Source organism: Scyliorhinus canicula, chromosome 2 (genome assembly GCF_902713615.1).
Source record: "Scyliorhinus canicula chromosome 2, sScyCan1.1, whole genome shotgun sequence".
NCBI classification, from domain to species: domain Eukaryota; kingdom Metazoa; phylum Chordata; class Chondrichthyes; order Carcharhiniformes; family Scyliorhinidae; genus Scyliorhinus; species Scyliorhinus canicula.
In genome coordinates, this window is record NC_052147.1 from 203,639,764 (window position 1) to 203,660,387 (window position 20,624).

Sequence of the window (20,624 nt, forward strand, 5' to 3'; positions counted from 1 at the left end):
TGGCAGAGGTGCCATTACCAGTGTTCCTAAATTTGTGCCCCTAGACTTCAGGTGGCACACATAGAGTAAACGGTTGCACACTCAGCAGCTCTCGCCCCTAGTGGTTTTTTTAATGGTATTTAAGCCGGATTTGTCAGGAAATTTCTCAACATAAGTTGATCGAAGGGAGAAGACAAGGAGGTGACCCTCAATTGATGGAATCGTGTCCAAATAAGAGTAGAAAAAGAAGAAAACAAAAGATGAGTGAAAGCAAGGCTCAGAGGTCATCGAGCTCAATGGTAACGAGATAAAGCTTGTCCACGCCAGCTCACTGGTCGATGGAGCAATGGGTCAAGTACCTGGATGAGAAGTTCGCCTGGCATTGCAAGGAGTGTGCAGAAGACATGACCCGGGCAATAGCCTCGATTAAGGAGGTGGTTGACCGGGTGGAGGAGAAAATGATGACCATGGGACAGGAGATTCAAAAGTTGCAGGAGCTGGCGACTGAACGAGAGGAGGAATCCACTGCAATGGCTTTGGGAATTAGCATACGAAAAGACTGCCAGAAGTGACTGCTTGATAAAGTAGAAGACTTGGAGAACCGGTCTCGCAGGCAAAATATCCGAATCGTCGGCTGCCAAAAGGAAAGGAGGGATCAGATGAGGGTACGTATGTGGAGAAGATGTTGCAGGAGATGGTCGGGGGCGATGTGTTTGACAAGCCGCTAGAGATGGACCAGGCACATAGAGTGCTCGTACGTAAGCCCCAGGGTTGTGAGCCCCCAAGGGCCATGGTGGTGAGGCCACATCGATTCCTCGACAAGGAGTGTATCATGAAGTGGGCCAGGCAGACGCAAAGGTACATGGGAAGTATCAGAGATCCGGGTGTACCAAGACTGGGGACCAGAACTCGCAAAGAGGAGAGCAAGTTTCAACAAAGTTAAGGTGGCCCTGTTTGCAAAAGATATTAAATTTGGACTGCCATACCCGGCTCGTCTTTGGGTGACCTACGAAAACCGCGAGCTGTACTTTAACTCTCCGATGGTTGACCGACTTTTATGAAAGACAATAACCTGGTTTCAGGACTTTTAAATTCTAACTGTGGTGGACTGAGTTTGGGGGAAGGGATAAAGTGGGCGGAGGAGAGAAAAATAGTTCTATCTTTTGTTTTGTCTTGTTTAAAATTTCAGTCTTTTAATTCTGTGAGTTAAGTTGCGATGTTCGGGAAGAAAGATTTTTTCTTCTCTTCTAGTGTAATTTGATTTTGATTTATTGCTTTATGTACAGGATTACAGAGGAAAGAACTTTGAAATTGCGAAGGGTGTTTTATTTTCTGTAAGAAAGATAGTTGATTCCTGTATGCATAATTTTGCTTAAACTGCTTGCAGCTTCTTCTATTGTGTTTGATTCTGTTTGAAGGTGATGGGACTAATAAGAATCGGTTAAATGGGGAAGGATATAATCTGGCAATCTGGTCTAAGGACTTTTAAATTCAAACTGGAGTTCCGGTGCTGTAATTTTCTTTGTTCTTTGTTTATTGTTCAATAAAATCATGTTGCATCTCGTCAAGTGTTGGAAGCCTGTCTCTCTCTACACTGCATCAAATGCAGTCCACATAGACCCAGCTTGCCCCACCTTGAACGCCTCCCGCAAAATCAAGGGAGACACCTCCCCATTAACATTATGTCCCGTATGGCCCCAGGAATCCTCACACAGAATCCCAAATCCGATAACAGCCCTACATCTAACCGTCACTCCGACGATGCTCCCGACCAACCTCCAACACCAGGTCGATCCAATGCAGGGTATGACACAGTCTAAAAGCGTAAAGGGTCATTTGAAAACTGGCCTTGAGTGCGGGGAGGGGGGGGGGGGAGGGGGGGGGGGGGGGGGGGGGGGGGATTATGGTTTCCATGGCACACACTGCAGAAATTGTGGCCTCCTGAATAGCTAGATGCCAAAGATGCTCATAGTGACATGGACTGTCATATTTAAATGATCTCACCTCCATCTGGTGGCATCTGGATATGACAAGTTCAATGGAAGAAATTGTGGCAAGGCGTACTCAGCACCTGCACCAAGCAAACACATTTCAGACCCTATATATTCTTCCTCCTTTTCTTATCAATTGTATTCCTCCCCTAGTCCTTGAGCATTATACCCACAAACACTGAGCACTCTTCAGTTCTTTTTGGTTGTTTGAGAATGCCAATGGTTTGCTCTATGGTGTTCTAATAACAGGATAACTATAATTGTGTGCACACTGTCCATAAGTGGTTTCTTGTCATCAGCCATGTTTTGGTAGCCCTTTTCACTAAGCAAACACCTTCTTGTTCGCCGTTGTTACACAAATATGCTTAATACAGCTGGCTGCTGCCAGGATAGCAGGCATCAACCAACTCGTGTCAACGTTTTTCATGGTTACGTACCAACTATACTTTAAGGGATTGATTCCTTGCAATTCCAATCCATCCCCCTGTTGGGATGTATCACTTGCAAAATCAAGTCCAAAGATGTGCAGGTCAGGTGGATAGGCCATGATAAAAAAAATTGCACTTAGTATCCAGGGATGTGCAGGTTAGGTGGGGTTACAGGGATAGGGCGGGGGAGTTGGTCTAGGTAGGATGCTCTTTCAGAGAGTCAAGGCAGACTCACAGAATGGCCTCCTTCTATACTGTCCAATGCATTCTTAGAGTAGGCAGTCAATGGCTTCCTGCAGCATTGGACATTCTGCTACCCTGAGAAAGCCACATGCCCACTCTCTCCTTTCTGTTTAAAGACGATGAAGTCCGCTTTCCTTCTATCGTCTCTGTCACTTGCCCAGTGAATTGATGCATGCTGAACTGTGAGATGATGTTGGTCATATTGCCAGCTCCAGCCTGGAAGGAGTTTGAGATATAGAAATTGAGGGCCATGGTGATCCTGACAGCCACTGGCAGCACCATGCACCTTGCTCTGCAACTGCAGGTCAGTTTGTAAAGCATAATACAGTTCAGTGACCATCTCCTTCTTGAAGTGTAACCGCCTCAGACAATGCTCCTGACTGAGATGGAGATAGCAGAAGATCCTTGGTGAGTGGGGCCTCCTATTAAGTTCCTTTCTCCTCTTCCCTCTGCACACAATTTTCGCTGTCTGCTGTCTGTGCTCCATTTGTACATTGTGTCGCAGCCCATGAGTGACTGCAGCTATACACCCTGAGAGAGAGAGAGCTGGTTTTCTGCTCAGAGATCTTCCAACTCTACTGAACGCTTGGAAAAATCCAGGATAACTCCCTTCTCATAGAATCATAGAATTTACAGTGCAGAAGGAGGTCATTCAGCCCATCGAGTCTGCATTAGCCCCTGGAAAGAGCACCCTACTTAAACCCACCCTTCCAACCCCATCCCCATCACCCAGTAATCCCAACAAAATTTTTTGACACTATGGGGTAATTTAGCATGGCTAATCCACCTAACCTGCACATCTTTGGACTGTGGGAGGAAAACGGAGCTCCCGGACGAAACCCACGCAGACACAGGGAGAAAGTGCAAACTCCACACAGTCACCCGAGGCCGGAATTGAAACCAGGTCCCTGTAGCTGTAAGGCAGCCGTATTAACCACTGTGCTGCTATGCCATCCCTTCTGATTCCAAACACCTGTGAACTCTCCTCCAAGAACAGTATCCACTAATTTAATTTGAAACCATAAGACATTTGCATATTGGACAAATCCAAAAATGGTGTAAGTGGGCAAATGGTACAATTACATTACCCATCCAGACAAAAATTGTAGTTCCAACAGAAGTATTTTGGATCACAGTAAATAATAAGACTTTCTTTATCGTGATAGAGATGAGATTTTAAAATGATGTTTGAAAGCCTAACTCACTCATGCCAGAAATATTGCAATGTTTATGTAGAAGAAAATATTAACCTTGCTTAATGTGGAAAATTCTAGATAAGTTGTCCATGTGTTCCTTTGATTTTTATTTTGCTAGTTTAAAATCTAGCAAAAATAAGCAATAAAGTCAAATAAGTTTGGCTTTCCTATAGCAAATGTTCTAGCAAGAAATAATTTTAAATGCATTAACTTAATTAACTTCTTGACCTAGGTTCCAATTCCAATGACCGAAGGTTTGGATGCTGTTGCCTTGCTCACAGATGATGCAACAATTGCAGCCTGGAACAATGAAGGGTTGCCCAATGATAAAACGTCCACAGAAAACGCCACTATTTTTTCCAACTGTGAACGATGGCCACTCTTGATTGATCCTCAACTCCAGGGAATCAAGTGGATCAAAAGCAAATATGGCACACATTTGAAAGTCATTAATTTGGGTCAAAGAGGGTAAGAGAGCAACTGCTTAATCTGCAACCAGAATGTGCAATAAAACAAAGTTAATCTTTAAAATGCAATATTCTCAGTAAAGGATCATCACCTACCTTTCATGTGAAATTGCTCCTTATCCTTTAAGGCAACAGCTGCATTTTTTTCGACTGATGGGGTTGGTTACATTGGGTTGGTTTTGGCTGCACAGCAGGCAAGTGACAGGAGATAGTTGGGGTGAGAATGGCTGCCTGGAGAAATTTCCAGGTCACTACTTATTTGCATGGGTGATGCAAGCTGTCAGCATGAAATATGCAGTTTGCCGGTTTGGATGCGAGAAATTTAGAACTGTTGCAGGCTCTTAAGAATCTGTAGCAAATGAAATGTCCAAAGCAAGAAAGTGCAGTTCTTCGAAAATGTTTTTGGGTTAAAGAATTCCAGTGGGCCCTGAGGGTTTTTAATTTATCCGTAGATAGGCTGGTGGGAAAAATTCAGGAGAAGAATTTTGCTGTTCATGGTTAGTAGGTGCCATGTCTCACTTTGCCAGGTTTGGCAGAAGTGGCATAATTTGTTAACCTGAACAACATTATTTCCAAAAGTTGATTGCAGTCACGAAGAAATTTCATTACCTCACCAGGAATGCAAAGTTGAGACACCCCTTCACATCTCCTATATCACGGCCGAACTCTATCTTTGGTCCCAGAATCATCAATCTTTCATCTCCCTGCTTCCCACTGCTATCCATAAGTAAGCAGAGAAGACTTTACTGTGCTTCTTTTCTACTTCATAAACAATGAATTCTCCATCATGACATAATATGTCATGGCACATATTAACCCACTTTCACTTCTTGGAGAAGCTACCACATAGAAGGGGAGACAACAAACAAGGGAGAAGGTCTTACCCCACTGCCCACATCTACCACTATGTAGGACAGCAAACTAGTGGGGGAAATCCATCTCCTATGTTTGTCAAAAAGACCAAAAACACAGATATTAAAGACTCAGGGTGCGATTCTCCAGCCTCGTTGCGCTCTCACTCGTTCGGCTTGGGCCTCCTAGCCAGAATTCTGTGGGCCCCCTCTAACTCCAGGGGCCCCTGGAAGGACCCAGCCCCCATCAGCGAGTTTAACATAACAACCACATAGGCCGCCAGGTCCGACCCCTCCAGCCCCTCCGTGAGGCCCAGGATCCGCAAATTCTTCCGCCTCGACCGGTTGTCCAGCTCCTCGAACCGCTCCTGCCATCTTTTATGGAGCACCTCGTGCATCTCCACCTTCCCTGCGACAGCCACAGCCTCATCCTCCCTTTCGGAGGCCTGCTTCTGCAGCTCCCGGATCAGAACCCCCTGGGCTGTCTGGGTCTCCATCAGCTCCCTGGTGGTTACCTTCAACGACTCCAGCAGCTCCACCTTAAGCTCCTGGAAGCAGCGCAGCAGAGTCGCCTGCTGCTCCTGCGCCCACTGCCTCCGGGCCTCCGCCGGCCGCCATTTTGTCTTCCTTCCCCCGCTTTTCCAGGGGTGCTTTCTCCGTTTTTCTCCTTACCCCACTCCTGGTCCGGACCATAGGACCGTAGGGGTCGACTCCTGTCCTCTTCCCACATCGGGATTTGCCGCTAAAGTTCCGTTGGGGGCCCTGAAAAGAGCACCAAAGTCCGTTTTCAGCGGGAGCTGCTGAATGTGCGGCTTAGCTCCGCATTGCTTCCACCGGAAGTCGTTACGCTCTCACTCAAGCGCAACGAGGCCGGTGAATAGCGGAGAGGCCAAAAATGAGATCTGTGCCAGGTGTCAAGCAGTTTGCGATGCAACCGACCCGCTCCCCTAGGCGAAATCGGGATCACACCGTAGTATACGTAGATACATAGAAGATAGGAGCAGGAGGAGGCCTTTTGGCACTTAGAGCCTTCTCCGCCATTTATCACGGTCATGGCTGATCATCCAACTCAATAGCCTAATCCTGCTTTCTCCCCGTATCCTTTGCTCCCTTCGCCCCAATTACTATATCTAGCTGCCTCTTGAATATATTCGATGTTTTCACATCAACTACTTCCTGTGATAATGAATTCCATTGGCTTACCACTCTGGGTGAAGAAATGTCTCCTCATCTCTGTCTGAAATGAATCCTCAGACTGTGACCCCTGGTTCTGGATATACTCACCATTGGGAACATCCTCCTTGCATCTACCCTGTCTAGTCCTGTTAGAATTTTATAAGTCTCTATGAGATCTCCCCTCATTCTTCTGAACTCCAGCGAGAACAATCCTAACCTAGTCAATCTCTCCTCATATGACAGTCCCACCATCCCTGGAATCAGTCTGGTAAACCTTCGCTGCACTCCCTCGAGAGCAAGAACATCCTTCCTCAGAAAAGAGGACCAATACTGCACACAATAGTCTAGGTGTGGCCTCACCAAGGCCCTGTACAATTGCAACAACACATCCCTGCTTCTATACTCGAAACCTCTCGCAATGAAGGCCAACATACCATTAGCCTTCTTTACCACCTGCTGCACCTGCATGCTTACCTTCAGCAACTGGTGCTCAAGGACACCCAGGTCCCACTGCACACACCCTTCTTCCAATTTACAACCATTCAGGTAGCAATCTGCCTTCTTGTTTTTGCTTCCAAAGTGAATAACCTCACACTTATCCAAATTATACTGCATCTGCCATTGATTTGCCCACTCGCCAACCTGACCAGATCATGCTGTAGGATCTTTGCATCTTTGTCACAGTTCACCTTCCCACCTAATTTGGTTCATCTGCAAACTTTGATATGTTACATTTTGTTCCCTGATCCAAATCATTAATATATATTGTGAATATCTGGGGTCCCAGCACCGATCCCTGTGGCACCCCACTAGTTACTGCCTGCCAATTTGAAAAGGACCGACCGATTAATTCCTACTCTTTGTTTCCTCTCTGACAACCAGTTTTTTATCCATCTCAATACACTTCCCCCAATCCCATGCGCATTAAGTTGTACAATAATCTCTAATGCGGGACTTTGTCAAACTCCTTCTGAAAGTCCAAATAAATCACATCGACTGGCTCCTCCATGTCAACTGTACTGGTTACATCTTCAAAGAATTCCAACAGATTTGTCAAGCATGATTTCGCCTTCAAATTCATGCTGACTCTGACTGCTCCTGCCACTGGTTTCTGAATGTTCCGCTATAAGGTCCTTGACAATGGATTCAGGAATTTTCCCCACTACCGATGTTAGGCGAGAAACTAATTATCACCACTTAAGCCCCATTTCCATACAGTTAATGAGAGCGACCCCATATCCAGCAGCCTCCCACCATTCAGCGGCCTCCCCAGCAGGTGCTCATACTGGCGCCAACAGTACTCCTTTTGAAAAATGTGAACCTGGCAAAAGGGCTTCTGTGGAGAGCCGAGGAGGTGAGTAGCCACCTTTGCTCACAGGCAGAGAATCCTGAGGTACTGGGCTTGCCATCCCAGTGCTGATGTGGGGTGAGGGACCCTTCGCAGGGGTGGATCGCCATGGGGAGATGTGCGCAGGGAGATGGGCAAAGGGTCCGGGGGTCAGCCCGCACTGCTGAAGGAAGTGACAGAGGCCTCATAATGGTTTTGCGAAAAGGTATTAGTGTACTGTACAAACCCCACTCCTGAATGGTGCCGTGCCCCCCACCCCCACCCCTCACCTACTCCTCCCAAACCCTCCCTCCCCCCTATCTTGGAGCCCTCAGTGGTCCTCAACGTGTTTAGCCATCCTAGTTATACCACTACATCTTAGTGTTTCCCCAGGATGCACATCAGAGGTGGTGGCAGCCAGCTACTTACCTTGTGCAGTGGCCTTCGATGCCCCTGGCGGGAATTCTCTGGGGGCTCTGGCGCCTGAGGGCCCTGGCCCACTTGGCGCACATGCACAGCCGTGCCACCCTGTCCTGTGTGCTGACTACGGGACGTGATCTCATCAGAGGGGTGGAACCTTGGGGAGCTGGTGTCCACCGTTGCCACTCTATGAGACGTATACAGCTTGGCACTTGGCACCCCCTGCTCCCAATCAGTGCCTTTAGGGCCCTAGGGTCCAATTTGGGATAGAGGGGCAGCTGGTTCAAGCCCAGACTGCCCCTGCATCATCTGGCTGTGCCAGCCCTGGAAGTTCCCCGTGATCCGCACAATTGTGGCGAAGCCCTTGGCGATGCTCCTCAGTGACAGGGACATTCTCTGCAGCACTTCAGACATGCCCGCATGTGTCATGTGAGTGTCCTTTTAAGTAAGGTTTAGTCCCTTATCATGTGATTTGTAGCTCATTGGGCTGTGGCCGTCAGGTGAGAGTTTTTTTAAGGTTTCAGTTTCAGTTTGACTGCTTTGGACTGCAGAAGGAGAAAAAAGCGTTTTTCTCTATTTTCATTTGTTAAAAGCTGTTCTAGTAAAAAGCACATTGGTTGTGGCTAACTGCCTTAATAATTTTAAAGATGTAGTTGTTTTCTGGAAGGAGTTTGAACCTGCTGTTTGGACCTGGCTCGGAATTTCAGGAAAAGGACCAGTCCCATTCAAATGAAAATAATGTGCTGGGCCACGCCTTTGAAAAGGATTTTTTGTTTAATTGGATTTTGTCATTGAATTGGAACAGCGAAGGGGGAATTCATTAAGTGTTATACATAGAGTACAGTAGCTGTGTGGTGTCTATGTTTGTAATTGATAATATTCTTGCTGTGTTTATATTTATATATGTTAACTTCAGTCTTAGAATAAACCTTAAATTGATTAAAGTGTCTGGGAAGACTGCTGAATTACACCTGCAGTGAAGGCTCTTCTACAAGTTTGCTGATGATACGACCATAGTGGGCCGGATCTCGAAAAACGACGAGTCAGAATATAGGAGGGAGATAGAGAACCTAGTGGAGTGGTGTAACGATAACAATCTCTCCCTCAATGCCAGCAAAACTAAAGAGCTGGTCATTGGGGCTGGTTTAGCTCACTGAGCTAAATCGCTGGCTTTTAAAGCAGACCAAGCAGGCCAGCAGCACGGTTCGATTCCCGTACCAGCCTCCCCGGACAGGCGCCGGAATGTGGCGACTAGGGGCTTTTCACAGTAACTTCATTGAAGCCCACTCGTGAAAATAAGCGATTTTCATTTTTTCATTTCATTCATTGACTTCAGGAAGCAAAGTACTGTACACACCCCTGTCAGCATCAACGGGGCCGAGGTGGAGATGGTTAGCAGTTTCAAATTCCTAGGTGTGCACATCACCGAAAATCTGTCCTGGTCCACTCACGTCGACGCTATCACCAAGAAAGCACAACAGCGCCTATACTTCCTCAGGAAACTAAGGAAATTCGGCATGTCCACATTAACCCTTACCAACTTTTACAGATGCACCATAGAAAGCATGCTATCGGGCTGCATCACAGCCTGGTATGGCAACTGCTCAGCCAAGGACCGCAAGGAACTTCAGAGAGTCGTGAATACCGCCCAGTCCATCACACGAACCAGCCTCCCATCCATGGACTCCATCTACACCTGCCTGGGGAAAGCGAGCAGCATAATCAAGGATCCCTCCCACCCGGCTTACTCACTTTTCCAACTTCTTCCATCGGGCAGGAGATTCAGAAGTCTGAGAACACGCACGAACAGACTCAAAAACAGCTTCTTCCCCACTGTCACCAGACTCCTAAATGACCCTCTTATTGACTGACCTCATTAACACTACACCCTGTATGCTTCATCTGATGCCCATGCTTATGTAGTTACATTGTATATCTTGTGTTGCCTATTATGTATTTTCTTGAATTTTGTTTAATTCTCTTTTCCTCCCATGTACTGAATGATCTGTTGAGCTGCTTGCAGAAAAAATACTTTTCACTGTACCTCGGTACACGTGACAATAAACAAGTCCAATCCAATCATCCTAGCCTAATTCAACATAAAGGTTATAGGTCAGGGGAACTTCATAATGCACTTTGGAGTTTCTAAGCCCTGGCCCATAACACCTGCGACTGGGACAAGCTCTGCAGCGCCTCAGCCATGCCCATCTGAGAGTGGGACAAATCCCGCAGAACCTCACCAAGGTCGGCCTGGTGCCGGGTGACAATCTCCAGCGAGTCGGACATCCTGCTGAGACCCTCAACCATGGCTGTCACTGACTGCGCGATGCCTTGTAAACCTTCACTAATGGTGCCACAATTGTGCACCAGGCTCTCCACTGCGGTCGCGACCCTGGCAGTGTTGGCCTCAGTGCCACTCATTGCTGGCACTATCTCCTGCCCACCTAACCTCTGGGACTCATTCAAGCACCTTTGGATCTGCTGGAGTGATGCTGTCAACTCCCTCTGAACGCCCAGATTTGTCCCAATCGTTTCCATCAGCTCCGGGAACTCTGTTCCATAGGCTCAGCATCAGGCTGGGACCCAGCTAGGTTTTGGGATCCAGCAGATGTCCAACTGCTGTCTTGCCTGGGGGTTCCTGCCTCCACCTGATGTGCATCATCAGCGGTGTGGTGCTCACCAGATTGTACCCCCCCAAGCCTGTTCACTAGCATGTCCCACTGAGGTTCGTGAATCTGTGCTGGTGAGATGTGGGATGGCAGCTGTGCCGCGACCACGGTTGCATCCTCGTAGCTCTCCTCCGAGCTGTTCTCCTCGGAGTCAGGAGAGGGTGCTGCGATGGATGGAGGACCTGCAGGAGAATGGACGTGGTCAGAGGGAGGGATGAGTCAGTCAGTCAATAAAGCAATAACAACTCAAGTTTGACAGGTCCCCCAGATGGAGAGCGATGGTTCCTCACCTCTGTAGTGTCCGCCAGCCTCCGCGTGGCTGACCGATCTATCTTCAGGCACCTCAGTCACCTCCAGGGCCCGCTCCTCGAAGGAGGTGAGAATTCTTGTGTCTGGTACACCTCTGCCAGTCTGGGCTCTCTCCCAACAATTATGGGAGTGCTTTTCCTGAGGAGGCACAGAGTGAGCATCGTTAGCCACATGCAGTGGTGGGAGAGTGAGTGTGAAAGTGGGTTTTGGTGGGGGTTGAGGGGGGAGGGAGGGCTGGGGGTCATAGGGAGTTGGGTGCTTCCTTGTGGGATGGGGGGGGGGGGGCGTTGGTGTCTACTCACTTGTGCTGCCTGGTGTAGGTTGTTGACCTTCCTGCACTGCTGACCAGTCATCCTGGTCATACTCCCCAAGCTGCCAGCTGCTGCCACCTCATCCCAGGCAACACTGGCTGCCTTTTGGCTGTGGTAACAGGACATCCCTCCTGGCCTCCACCCATCCAGAAGCCTCCCCAGATCAGCGTCTCCGAATCTTGGCGCTGATCTCCTCTGCGCGATTGTTGCGAACTGGCTGGGGTTGGCTGAGCAAATACAGCTTAAGTGCTGCTCAACCTTGTTAGTGGGGGACTGGCAAGCGCGGTTCTGGCGAATTAGCTGGCAAGCCTCCATTTGCGGCAAGAAGCCCGTAAGGCCTCGTTAAGTGGACCAATTAACGTTGAATTGCATTGCAGGCCTCGCTGTGCCGAGCACCGGGAAGCTGGCGGCAACTCCCGCTCGCTAACAAACTTAGAAATCTTTCCAGAAAATTACGCCCTCTGTGTTTTTGTCATGACTTCATGCACAAGCAATTGTTTAAAGTTTGGTCTGCCAGCTGGGAGCTCTCAAAACAAGTGATAGTAAGGTGAAGTCCATTAATGCTTATGCAATGTTTTTACACATGTTATCAATGCTGTGTACCCAATCACAGCCAGGATTCTCCGAAATCCCAGCCAAGTGTTGACGCCAGCGTCAAAACTGGCGCGAGCGACACTGGCATCAACGGGCCTCTAGGCCCAGGAATTCACCCCTTCCTAGGGGGCTAGAACTGCGGCGGAGTGCTGTGCGCAGCTCCGCTGCCGAATGCCAGCCCGTCACGGCCGCGCATGCACACCACGGCCGTCTCCGCGCCGGCCCCCGGGCAATATGGTGGAGCCCTACAGGGGTCCGGCGCGGAGGAACATTACCCCCCCCCCCCCCCCCCCCCCCCCCCCCCCCCCCCCGGAATGAGCCCGTCGGGCGATTGGTTGCCCCCGATCACGGGCCTGGTCACTGTGGAGGGCCCCCCCAGAGTCGGCTCCCCCAGCCCCCCCCCACCAGGATGGCCCCCACAGCCAGAACACCGAGGTCCCGCCGGGTAGGATGCCGATGGGACTCGCCGGAATTTGGCAGGCACTCGGCCCGTCGAGTGCAGAGCATTGCTGGGGCAGCCGCTTTCAACGGCCCCCGACCAGCGCCACGGCGACCACGCCGGAGAATAGGCGGCCCGGCGTTGGAGTGGCATGGCAAGATTCGCGAGCCTCCCCGGCAATTCTCCGACCCGGCGCGAGATCGGAGAATACTGGCCCATGGCTATTAGTTTAACACTCCTGGTGTAATATTAGATAGAAATGACTTTGAAGAAACCCTTCATAGCTTGTCCTTCAGCAATGTCATTTGCCATGACCATAATGTGCCTCCAACTTATCATGCCCAATGTGTCCTCTTGGGGTGGGGCAGGAGAAACAGGCAACTTCTGATTTTTCCAGTCACCATTTACTACCTCATGTGGTTTCCTTCTGCATGAAGGAAAGGGTATGGTAAAGATAGCCTTGTGGAGTATTTCGAGAATGTGCCTATCATGGTAGAAGAGCGCATGGGTAGGATTTCCCTGGCCTCGGGAAGTGGGCTGAAAAAAAGCACAAAGCTGCATCAGGAGGTTTACCAGCAGTTAGGGATTGAATGCGGATCAGTTGTCTGCCGAACTGAGGTGGGCAACCAAGTTAAAAGACCCTATTTTCTTGGCCCACTGGCATTTTTCTAGTGGTGGGGAGGCCCTCTCAGCTACCAACCTTCACAGCAGCATGGGAGCAGTTCATTCAGTTGTATCTTGGACAGGAGCAGCAGCACTAGCTACACCACTCGGAGCACTGTGATGATTCTATGATTCAAAGACCTCTTCCATGGAATTCCCCATACATTGAATGTCCATAGCAAGGACAGCAGTGGGAGCTCTGGAAGAGACAGTTTGAATGGTACATAATTGTTTCGAGTTTACAATGAAAACTTGGAAACATCAGGTCCATCCTTTTTATATGCAGTTGGGGCCATAGCACAACAAGGCATTGATGAGATCTTTCCATCATTCTATGAGATTATGGAGGCTCTTGATAAGTAATTCAGCTCTAAGAAGAATCCAGCAATAGAAAGAGCAACGTTCAACCAAAGGAGCCAAAGGCCGGGTTCTTCTATTAATGATTTATGACGGTTGGCTGGTACTTGCAGTTATGAAGTCCTAAAGTACGAGTTGATGTTGAGACCACATCATAGTCAACGTGCTCAACAATGAACTGTCGGATTTATTAGACTCAAAAGAGGATTTGACCTTAGAGTAGGCTGAACAGATCGCGAGAAAGGTAGAGTCATGATGGCAGAATCAGAGTATAATTTGAAGAGCCATCAAGGCTCAGGAGGGGTTAGTCCAGTATATAGGGGCAAAGTCCAGGAGCCACGCCCACCAAAACCACTGGAGGATGGGGATATCCCTTACAAATTCTCCTGATGCACCAACAGACAACACTGCCGCAAAGCCTACCCAGCAACGAGAGATTAATATTTTCTCAGGCAGGACCAGTACATTTTGAACAGTTTTGCTGATCTGTTGAAGGGAAGAAAACCAGAACATGTTCCCAACCATTCTGAGGTCCCAGGATTGGAGGTACACTTTTCTAATACTGATGATTTCCTAGGAAAAATCAAAGACGCCAATAAATAGCTCTGGTCTGTTGAGTTGGAAGTCCAAGGATGCAAAACAGAATTTAAACTGGACACTGAGGCAGAAGTCTCAGTCTTATCAGTGAAATTGGAAGGCTTAAGGAAGTAAAACTCCAACCAGGCAACTGCATTTTCTAAACCTGTGACCACTACCACCTAGAAAAACAAGAGCAGCAGATGCATGGGAACACCAATGTCTGCAAGTTCTCCATCAAATCACGCATGATCCTGACTTTGCACTTTATCGCCATTCCTTCACCGTCGCTGGGTCAAAATTCAGGAAGTCCCTTGCTAACAGCACTTTGAGTATCCCAACAACATATGGACTGCAACAGTTCAAGAAGGCAGTTCATAACCTACTCAAGGACAATACCACTGACCTCCTCAAGACTAATTTGACCTTCTCCAGCCTCAGGAATCCCGCTAGATCGCTCACCCACACCTCCACTTTCAGCGGCTCCAAGTCCTGCCAGACAAGCAAAATCCGTCTCTGGGCTATCAGGGAGGCAAAGGCCAGAACATCGACCTCTCTCGCCCCCTGATTCCTGGGTGTTCCAACACCCCAAATATCACCTGCTCCACCCCAACACCTTGGACATTACGCCTGTTAACCCCTGCCAGAACCCTTTAGCCTTGGACATGCCCAGAACATGTGGATGTGATTCGTGGGCCTCCCTGCACACTGCCCACACCTATCCTCCACCCCCTCAAAGAACCTACTCAATCTTGCTACCATCAAATGCGTCCTATGTATTACTTTAAACTGGATGAGGCTTAATCTCGCACACAGCGAGACGCATTCACCCTCCACAGGGCCTCTGCCCACGTCTTGGCCTCTACCTCCCCTCCCAACTCCTCCTCCCACTTGAGTTTTATATCCCCCACCAGGACCCCCTCCCAATCCATCAACTCCTTTTAGATATCGGACACCTTCCCCTCCCTTATCTGGTCCCACAACAGCACCTTGTCTGGCAACCCAGGGGCGGCAGCCCAGGAAAGGACTGCACCTCTCTCCTTACAAAATCCCGGACCTGTAGGTACCTAAAACCGTTCCTCCTGGGCAGCTCGTAGTCTTCCTCCAGGTCCACCAGCCTCGCAAATTTACCCCCTATGAATAGATCACCAAATTGCTCGATCTCTGCTTACTGCCACCCCCGAAACCTCACATCCAACTCCCCCAGGCACAAACCTATGGTTGTCGCAGATTGGTGCCCACGCCGAGGCACCCTCCAGTCCCAAATGCTGCCCCACACCCTTGGGGCTGATACCACCACTGGCCTCACAGAGTACCTGGCCAGCGAGAATGGCAGAGGTGCTGACAATAAAGCCCTCAAACCTGTACCACTGCACGATGCCGCCTCCATCAGACCCCACACCGACCCCACCCCACGACCCATTTCTTAACCATAGTGATATTTGTCACTCAGTAGTAGTTCATCATGTTCGGCAACCCGTGGGGTCTTCCCTACCTACACAAACCCAGAGATCAGCGCATTAACCTTCTTGAAAAACGACTTTAGGACAAAAATTGTGAGGTTATGAAACACAAACAGAAACCTTGGCAGCACTGTTGTTTTTACTGTCTGCACCCGTCCTGCCAATGACAGCGGCAGCGCATCCCACCTCTTGAAACCCACTTTCATCTGCTCCACCTGCCCGAGCCAGGTTCAGCTTGTGCAGCTGCACTCAACCCCGAGTCACCTGGATCCCAAGTTTCTTAAAGCTCAACCCCACAATCTTGAACGGCAGCTCCCCTGACCTCCTCTCCAGCCCTCTAGTCTCAATCGGGTATACCTCGCTCTTTCCCATATTCAACTTGTACCCCAAAAACTGGCTAAATGCCTCTAAAATTCCCATTTTGTCCCCGATACTGCCAACGGGTCTGAGGTATATAACAACAGGTAGTCTACATTTAATGAGACCCTGTGTTCAACGCCCCTCTCCCACTCAATCCCTCTCCAGTCCCTCGACTCCGTAAGCACTGTTGCCAGGGGCTTTGCCAAGGTGAAAAGCAATGGGGAGAGCGGGCACCCTTGCCTTGTCCCCCGATGCAGCCCAAAATACCCCTTCTCACCCAGTTCGGCCGCACACTTGTGACCGGTGCCTTGTAAAGCAACCGGACCCAGTTCACAAACCCCTGTCCGAACCTGAATCGTCCCAACACTTCCAGCAGATACTCCCACTCCATCTGATCGAATGCCTTCTTCGCATCCATCACCACCACTAGCTCCACCTCCTGCTCCTCCAGAGACATCATGATTACATTAAGTAGCCTCCTCACGTTCGCCGTCAACTGCCTCACCTTCACAAAACCTGTTTGATTCACGCCTATCACCCCGGGATGCAGTCCTCAATTTGTGAGGCCAACACATTCGCCAACAGTTTGGCATCTACATTCAGTAGGGATATCGGGCGGTACGATCCGCAGTGCTCCAGATCCTTAATCTTTTTTAATATCACTGGACTACTGGAACAAAGGCGGTTGCTGGGCGACCTGATAGAGGTCTACAAAATTATGAGGGGCATCGACAGAGTGGATAGTCATAGACTTTTTCCCAGGGTAGAGGGGTCAATTACTAGGGGGCATAGGTTTAAGGTATGAGGGGCAAGGTTTAGAGGAGGTGTACAAGGCAAGTTTTTTACACAGAGGGTAGTGGGTGCCTGAAACTCGCTGCCGGAGGAGGTGGTGGAAGCAGGGATGATAGTGACATTTAAGGGGCATCTTGACAAATACATGAATAGGATGGGAATAGAGGGATACGGATCCCTGAAATGTAGAAGATTTTAGTTTAGACGGGCAGCATGGTCGAAGGACCTGTTCCTGTGCTGTACTTTTTTTTAAGAAGTCTTACAACACCAGGTTAAAGTCCAACATGTTTGTTTCAAACACTAGCTTTCGGAGCACTGCTCCTTCCTCATTCACCTGAGGAAGGAGCTGCGCTCCGAAAGCTAGTGTTTGAAACAAACATGTTGGACTTTAACCTGGTGTTGTAAGACTTCTTACTGTGCTCAGCCCAGTCCAACACCGGTATCTCCACATCGTACTTTTCTTTGTTCTTTGTATCAGGGAGATGGAAGCCTGTGGCAATGTAGGAGAGAGTTCCTCCCTGTCCCTTTTTTCATTATTCGCCATCACCAGTGGCGCCCACGGCCGGCCCAAAAATTTTAGAAAACTACCGGGGACCCATCCGGCCCAGGTGCCTTCCCTGTCGGTATCGCCCCCATACTGTCCATCACCTCCCTCAACCCAATTGGGGCCCCCAGTCCCTGAACCAGCTCCTCCTCTGTCATAATATACATCCAGGTATATGATGGTGTGCAGACAGGCAGTGATTGACACACAGGATGACCAGTGAACACACAGAGCACAGCAGCCAATCACCAGACAGGACACGACCACTATAAAGCCAGAGGGCACCAGTTTTCCCGCTCTCTCAGGATCCAGCCTCTGAGACAGTCAGAGCTCGTGAGCAGCAGCTAGTACAAACACCATGTGGTAGTCAGTAAGTCTGGTCAGGCTAGCCTCAAGTCTCCAGTCAAGTCAGCATAGTGTCAACCCACAGTTAAACATGTAATATAGTTAGATGTTAAATAAAATCGTGTTGCATCTCATCAAGTGTTGGAAGCCTGTCTCTCTCTACACTGCATCAAACGCAGTCCACATAGACCCAGCTTACCCAACACATCATCCTCTACCATGGGAAAGTCCAGCCCATCCAAAAACTGCCCCACCCACCCCCTCAGACTCATATAGCCTTCTGTAGAATGCCTCAAACAGACTGTTCACCCCTTCTGGGTCCATCATGACCGTACACTTATCATGCCTCACTCTGCCAGTCTCCCTTGCCACCTCTTGCTTTCTCAACTGGTGAGCCAACATCCTGCTTGCCTTTTTCCCGTACTCATATACGACCCCTCTGGCCCGCCGTAACTGCCTTCCCTGTAGATACTAGCCCAAACTCCAACTGGAGCTTCCACCTTTCCTTCAACAGCCTTGCCTCCGGGGCCTTCAATTACCTTCTGTCTACCCTCAAAACTTTGTCTACCTTGTCCCTGTGCGCCTAAATTGAGATAAACTCCCCCCCAACCGACGCCTTGAGTGCCTTCCACAGCGTGGAGGCCGTGATCTCCCCCGTGTCACTGAGCTCCATGTACCCCCGAATGGCAGCCCTCACCCGCTCATATACCTCCTCATCCGCCAACAATCCCACATAAAGTCTCCACTGCGGGCACTACTACCCCCCGGGCCATGTGCAAACCCACTCAGTGCGGCGCAATCACCAAGTCGATCATCCCCACTAGCAACGCCTTGTCTAACATGAAAAAATTAATCCAGGAGTACACCCGGTGTACGTGGGGGAAGTATCAAAATTCCTTCACCCTTGACCTCCCAAACCTCCACGGATCCGCACCCCATGTGCTCCATTAACTCCTTCAGCTCCTTTGCCACTGCCGACCCCTTTTGCCTACTAAGGACTCCACTGGTCCAAGCTCGGTTCTAAAACCGTTTTAAAATCCTACCTCATAATCAACTGGTATGAGTCCTCGAATACCACCCGCTTATTCACCAAAACCGCCACCCCCCTCATCTTCATATCGGATCCCGAATGAAACACCTGCCCCATTCACCCCTTTATCAACCTCGTCTGGTCCCCTTTCTTCAAACGCATCTCCTGGAAAAGGCCACGCCCACCTTCAGATTCCTCAAGTGCATGAACACACGTGACCATTTGTCTGGCCCATTCAGTCCCCTCACGTTCCACTTGAGCAGCCTGGTCGGGTGGGCTCCCCACGCCCCCTCCCCTGGCAATCAGCCATAGCCCTTCTGGGCCAGTCCGCGTCCCGTGTCTCATGACCCTCCAGGTCCATGTTTGGATGTCCAATGTCATTGATACTTTTCCAACTGCGCCTCTCCAACCACACCCTTGTCAGCAACCCCTCCCCCCCCCAACCCTTGAACAAAGCACCAATCACATCCTCCCCGGCGCGTGCATCCTGACAACCCCCCATTTCACTCTCGTTAACTAGCCCACCCAGCTAACATGGTGGCCCAGGCCCAAGGCCTCCAACCTCCATACCTCCACTTGCTCACCTTCCCACATAACTATTCACCTCAAAAGAGTAATAAAAGGAACACTCACTCACCCTCGATGTTCCGCCATGAAAAACCTGCCCTCCAAAAAACCCACCATCAAAAACTTTAAAGAACACATAACTCCTCCAAAGTCCAGTGCCCTCAATATCCTCCCAGTCCATGATCCCTCACAAGCTCAGTCACCTCTTCTGGCGTGCTAAATAGTACTCTCACTTCTGAAAAGTCACCTGCAGGCAGGCCAGATACAATACCCCAAACTTCACCTTTTTAAAGAGGGCTGCCTTGAGCAGGTTGAACCCTGCCCTCCTCTTCACCTGTTCTGCTCCCAGGTCTATATACACCTGCAGCCCGTTCCCTTCCCAGGTGCATTTCCTGGTCTGCCTCGCCCATCGAAGAATCTTCTTCTGCAGAATGCGGTGCAACTGCATCACCATTGCCTTCGGCAGCTCACCCACCTGCAGCCACCTCATCACCGTCCTGTTCACTCAGTTGAGCTCCATGGCCGGTCAACGGCCCCCTCCCCCATCAGTTACTCCAGCATCTTAGCCACGTACACGCCGCCCTCCGCACCTTCAATGTCTTTGGGCATCCCAACAATCCTGAGGTTTTGTCGCGTGGAGCGATTCTCCAGATCCTCCACCTTCTCCTTCATCCTCTTTTGGGTCTCCCACATCACCCCCCATCTGAGCCACTACTGAGGCCAACTGTTGCTCGTGCTCCCCCACCGCCACCTCCACTTTCTGGATTGCCTCCTGGGACTCCAACCTCTGCACAACTCTCTTGATCGCGACTTAACAGACTCCACTACCTTGACCAGGACTTCCAGGCCTTCCTCTGCTGGTGAAACCTTTCATTGAGGAACTCCATTGACCACTGAGCAGCAGTGCAAACCCCTCGCCCTCTGCCATTTTATCCTGTAGTGCACCACAAAGACTCTCCTGGTCCAGCAGCTCTTTCATGGTGGCACGGTGTACAGTGGTTAGCATTGTTACTTCACCACGCCAGGGACCCAGGTTTGATTCCTGGTTTGGGGCACTGTCTGTGCGGCGTCTGCATGTTCTCCTCATGTCTGCGTGGGTTTCCTCCTGGATGCTTCAGTTTTCTCCCACAAGTTCCGAAAGACATGCTTGTTAGGTGAATTGGAAATTCTGCAGGTCAGCATTCTTAAGACTTGGTCTTATACACAAGCTCAGTGAAGTATCATGAGAGGACAGCAAAGCAATTCTCAAAGATCAATTTCCAAAGTTGGTTTGAGGGCTGACAGACTTTGAATTAGCAGCAGCACATGAAGTTCATTCATTACACTGAGAGTTACTCTTTATTGTGGAAACTCCATCCAGTGCTCCACAGGAAATGGTACATATCTCACTTTTCACAGATGAGCTAGAAGGCATGGAAATAGAAGGCATTGAAAAAGACTGTGACCATCACCAGAGGTGCTTCTGGATATTGGTTAACTCTGTACTGACAGTTCTTGAGAATGAAGCCATTGCAGAAGCATGTGATC

The 20,624-nt window shown here is 49.5% G+C and overlaps 1 protein-coding gene across 1 annotated transcript in view; it reads left to right on the forward strand.

The window, feature by feature from the left end:
- The window catches only part of LOC119962304 (dynein heavy chain 11, axonemal-like), a 690,045-nt gene that overhangs the window by 587,908 nt on the left and 81,513 nt on the right, over window positions 1–20,624 (forward strand). Inside the window, exon 48 of the mRNA XM_038790290.1 lies at window positions 4,070–4,305. Within this exon, the coding sequence (XP_038646218.1) occupies window positions 4,070–4,305 (236 nt within the window). The remainder of the gene's footprint in view (window positions 1–4,069; window positions 4,306–20,624) is intronic.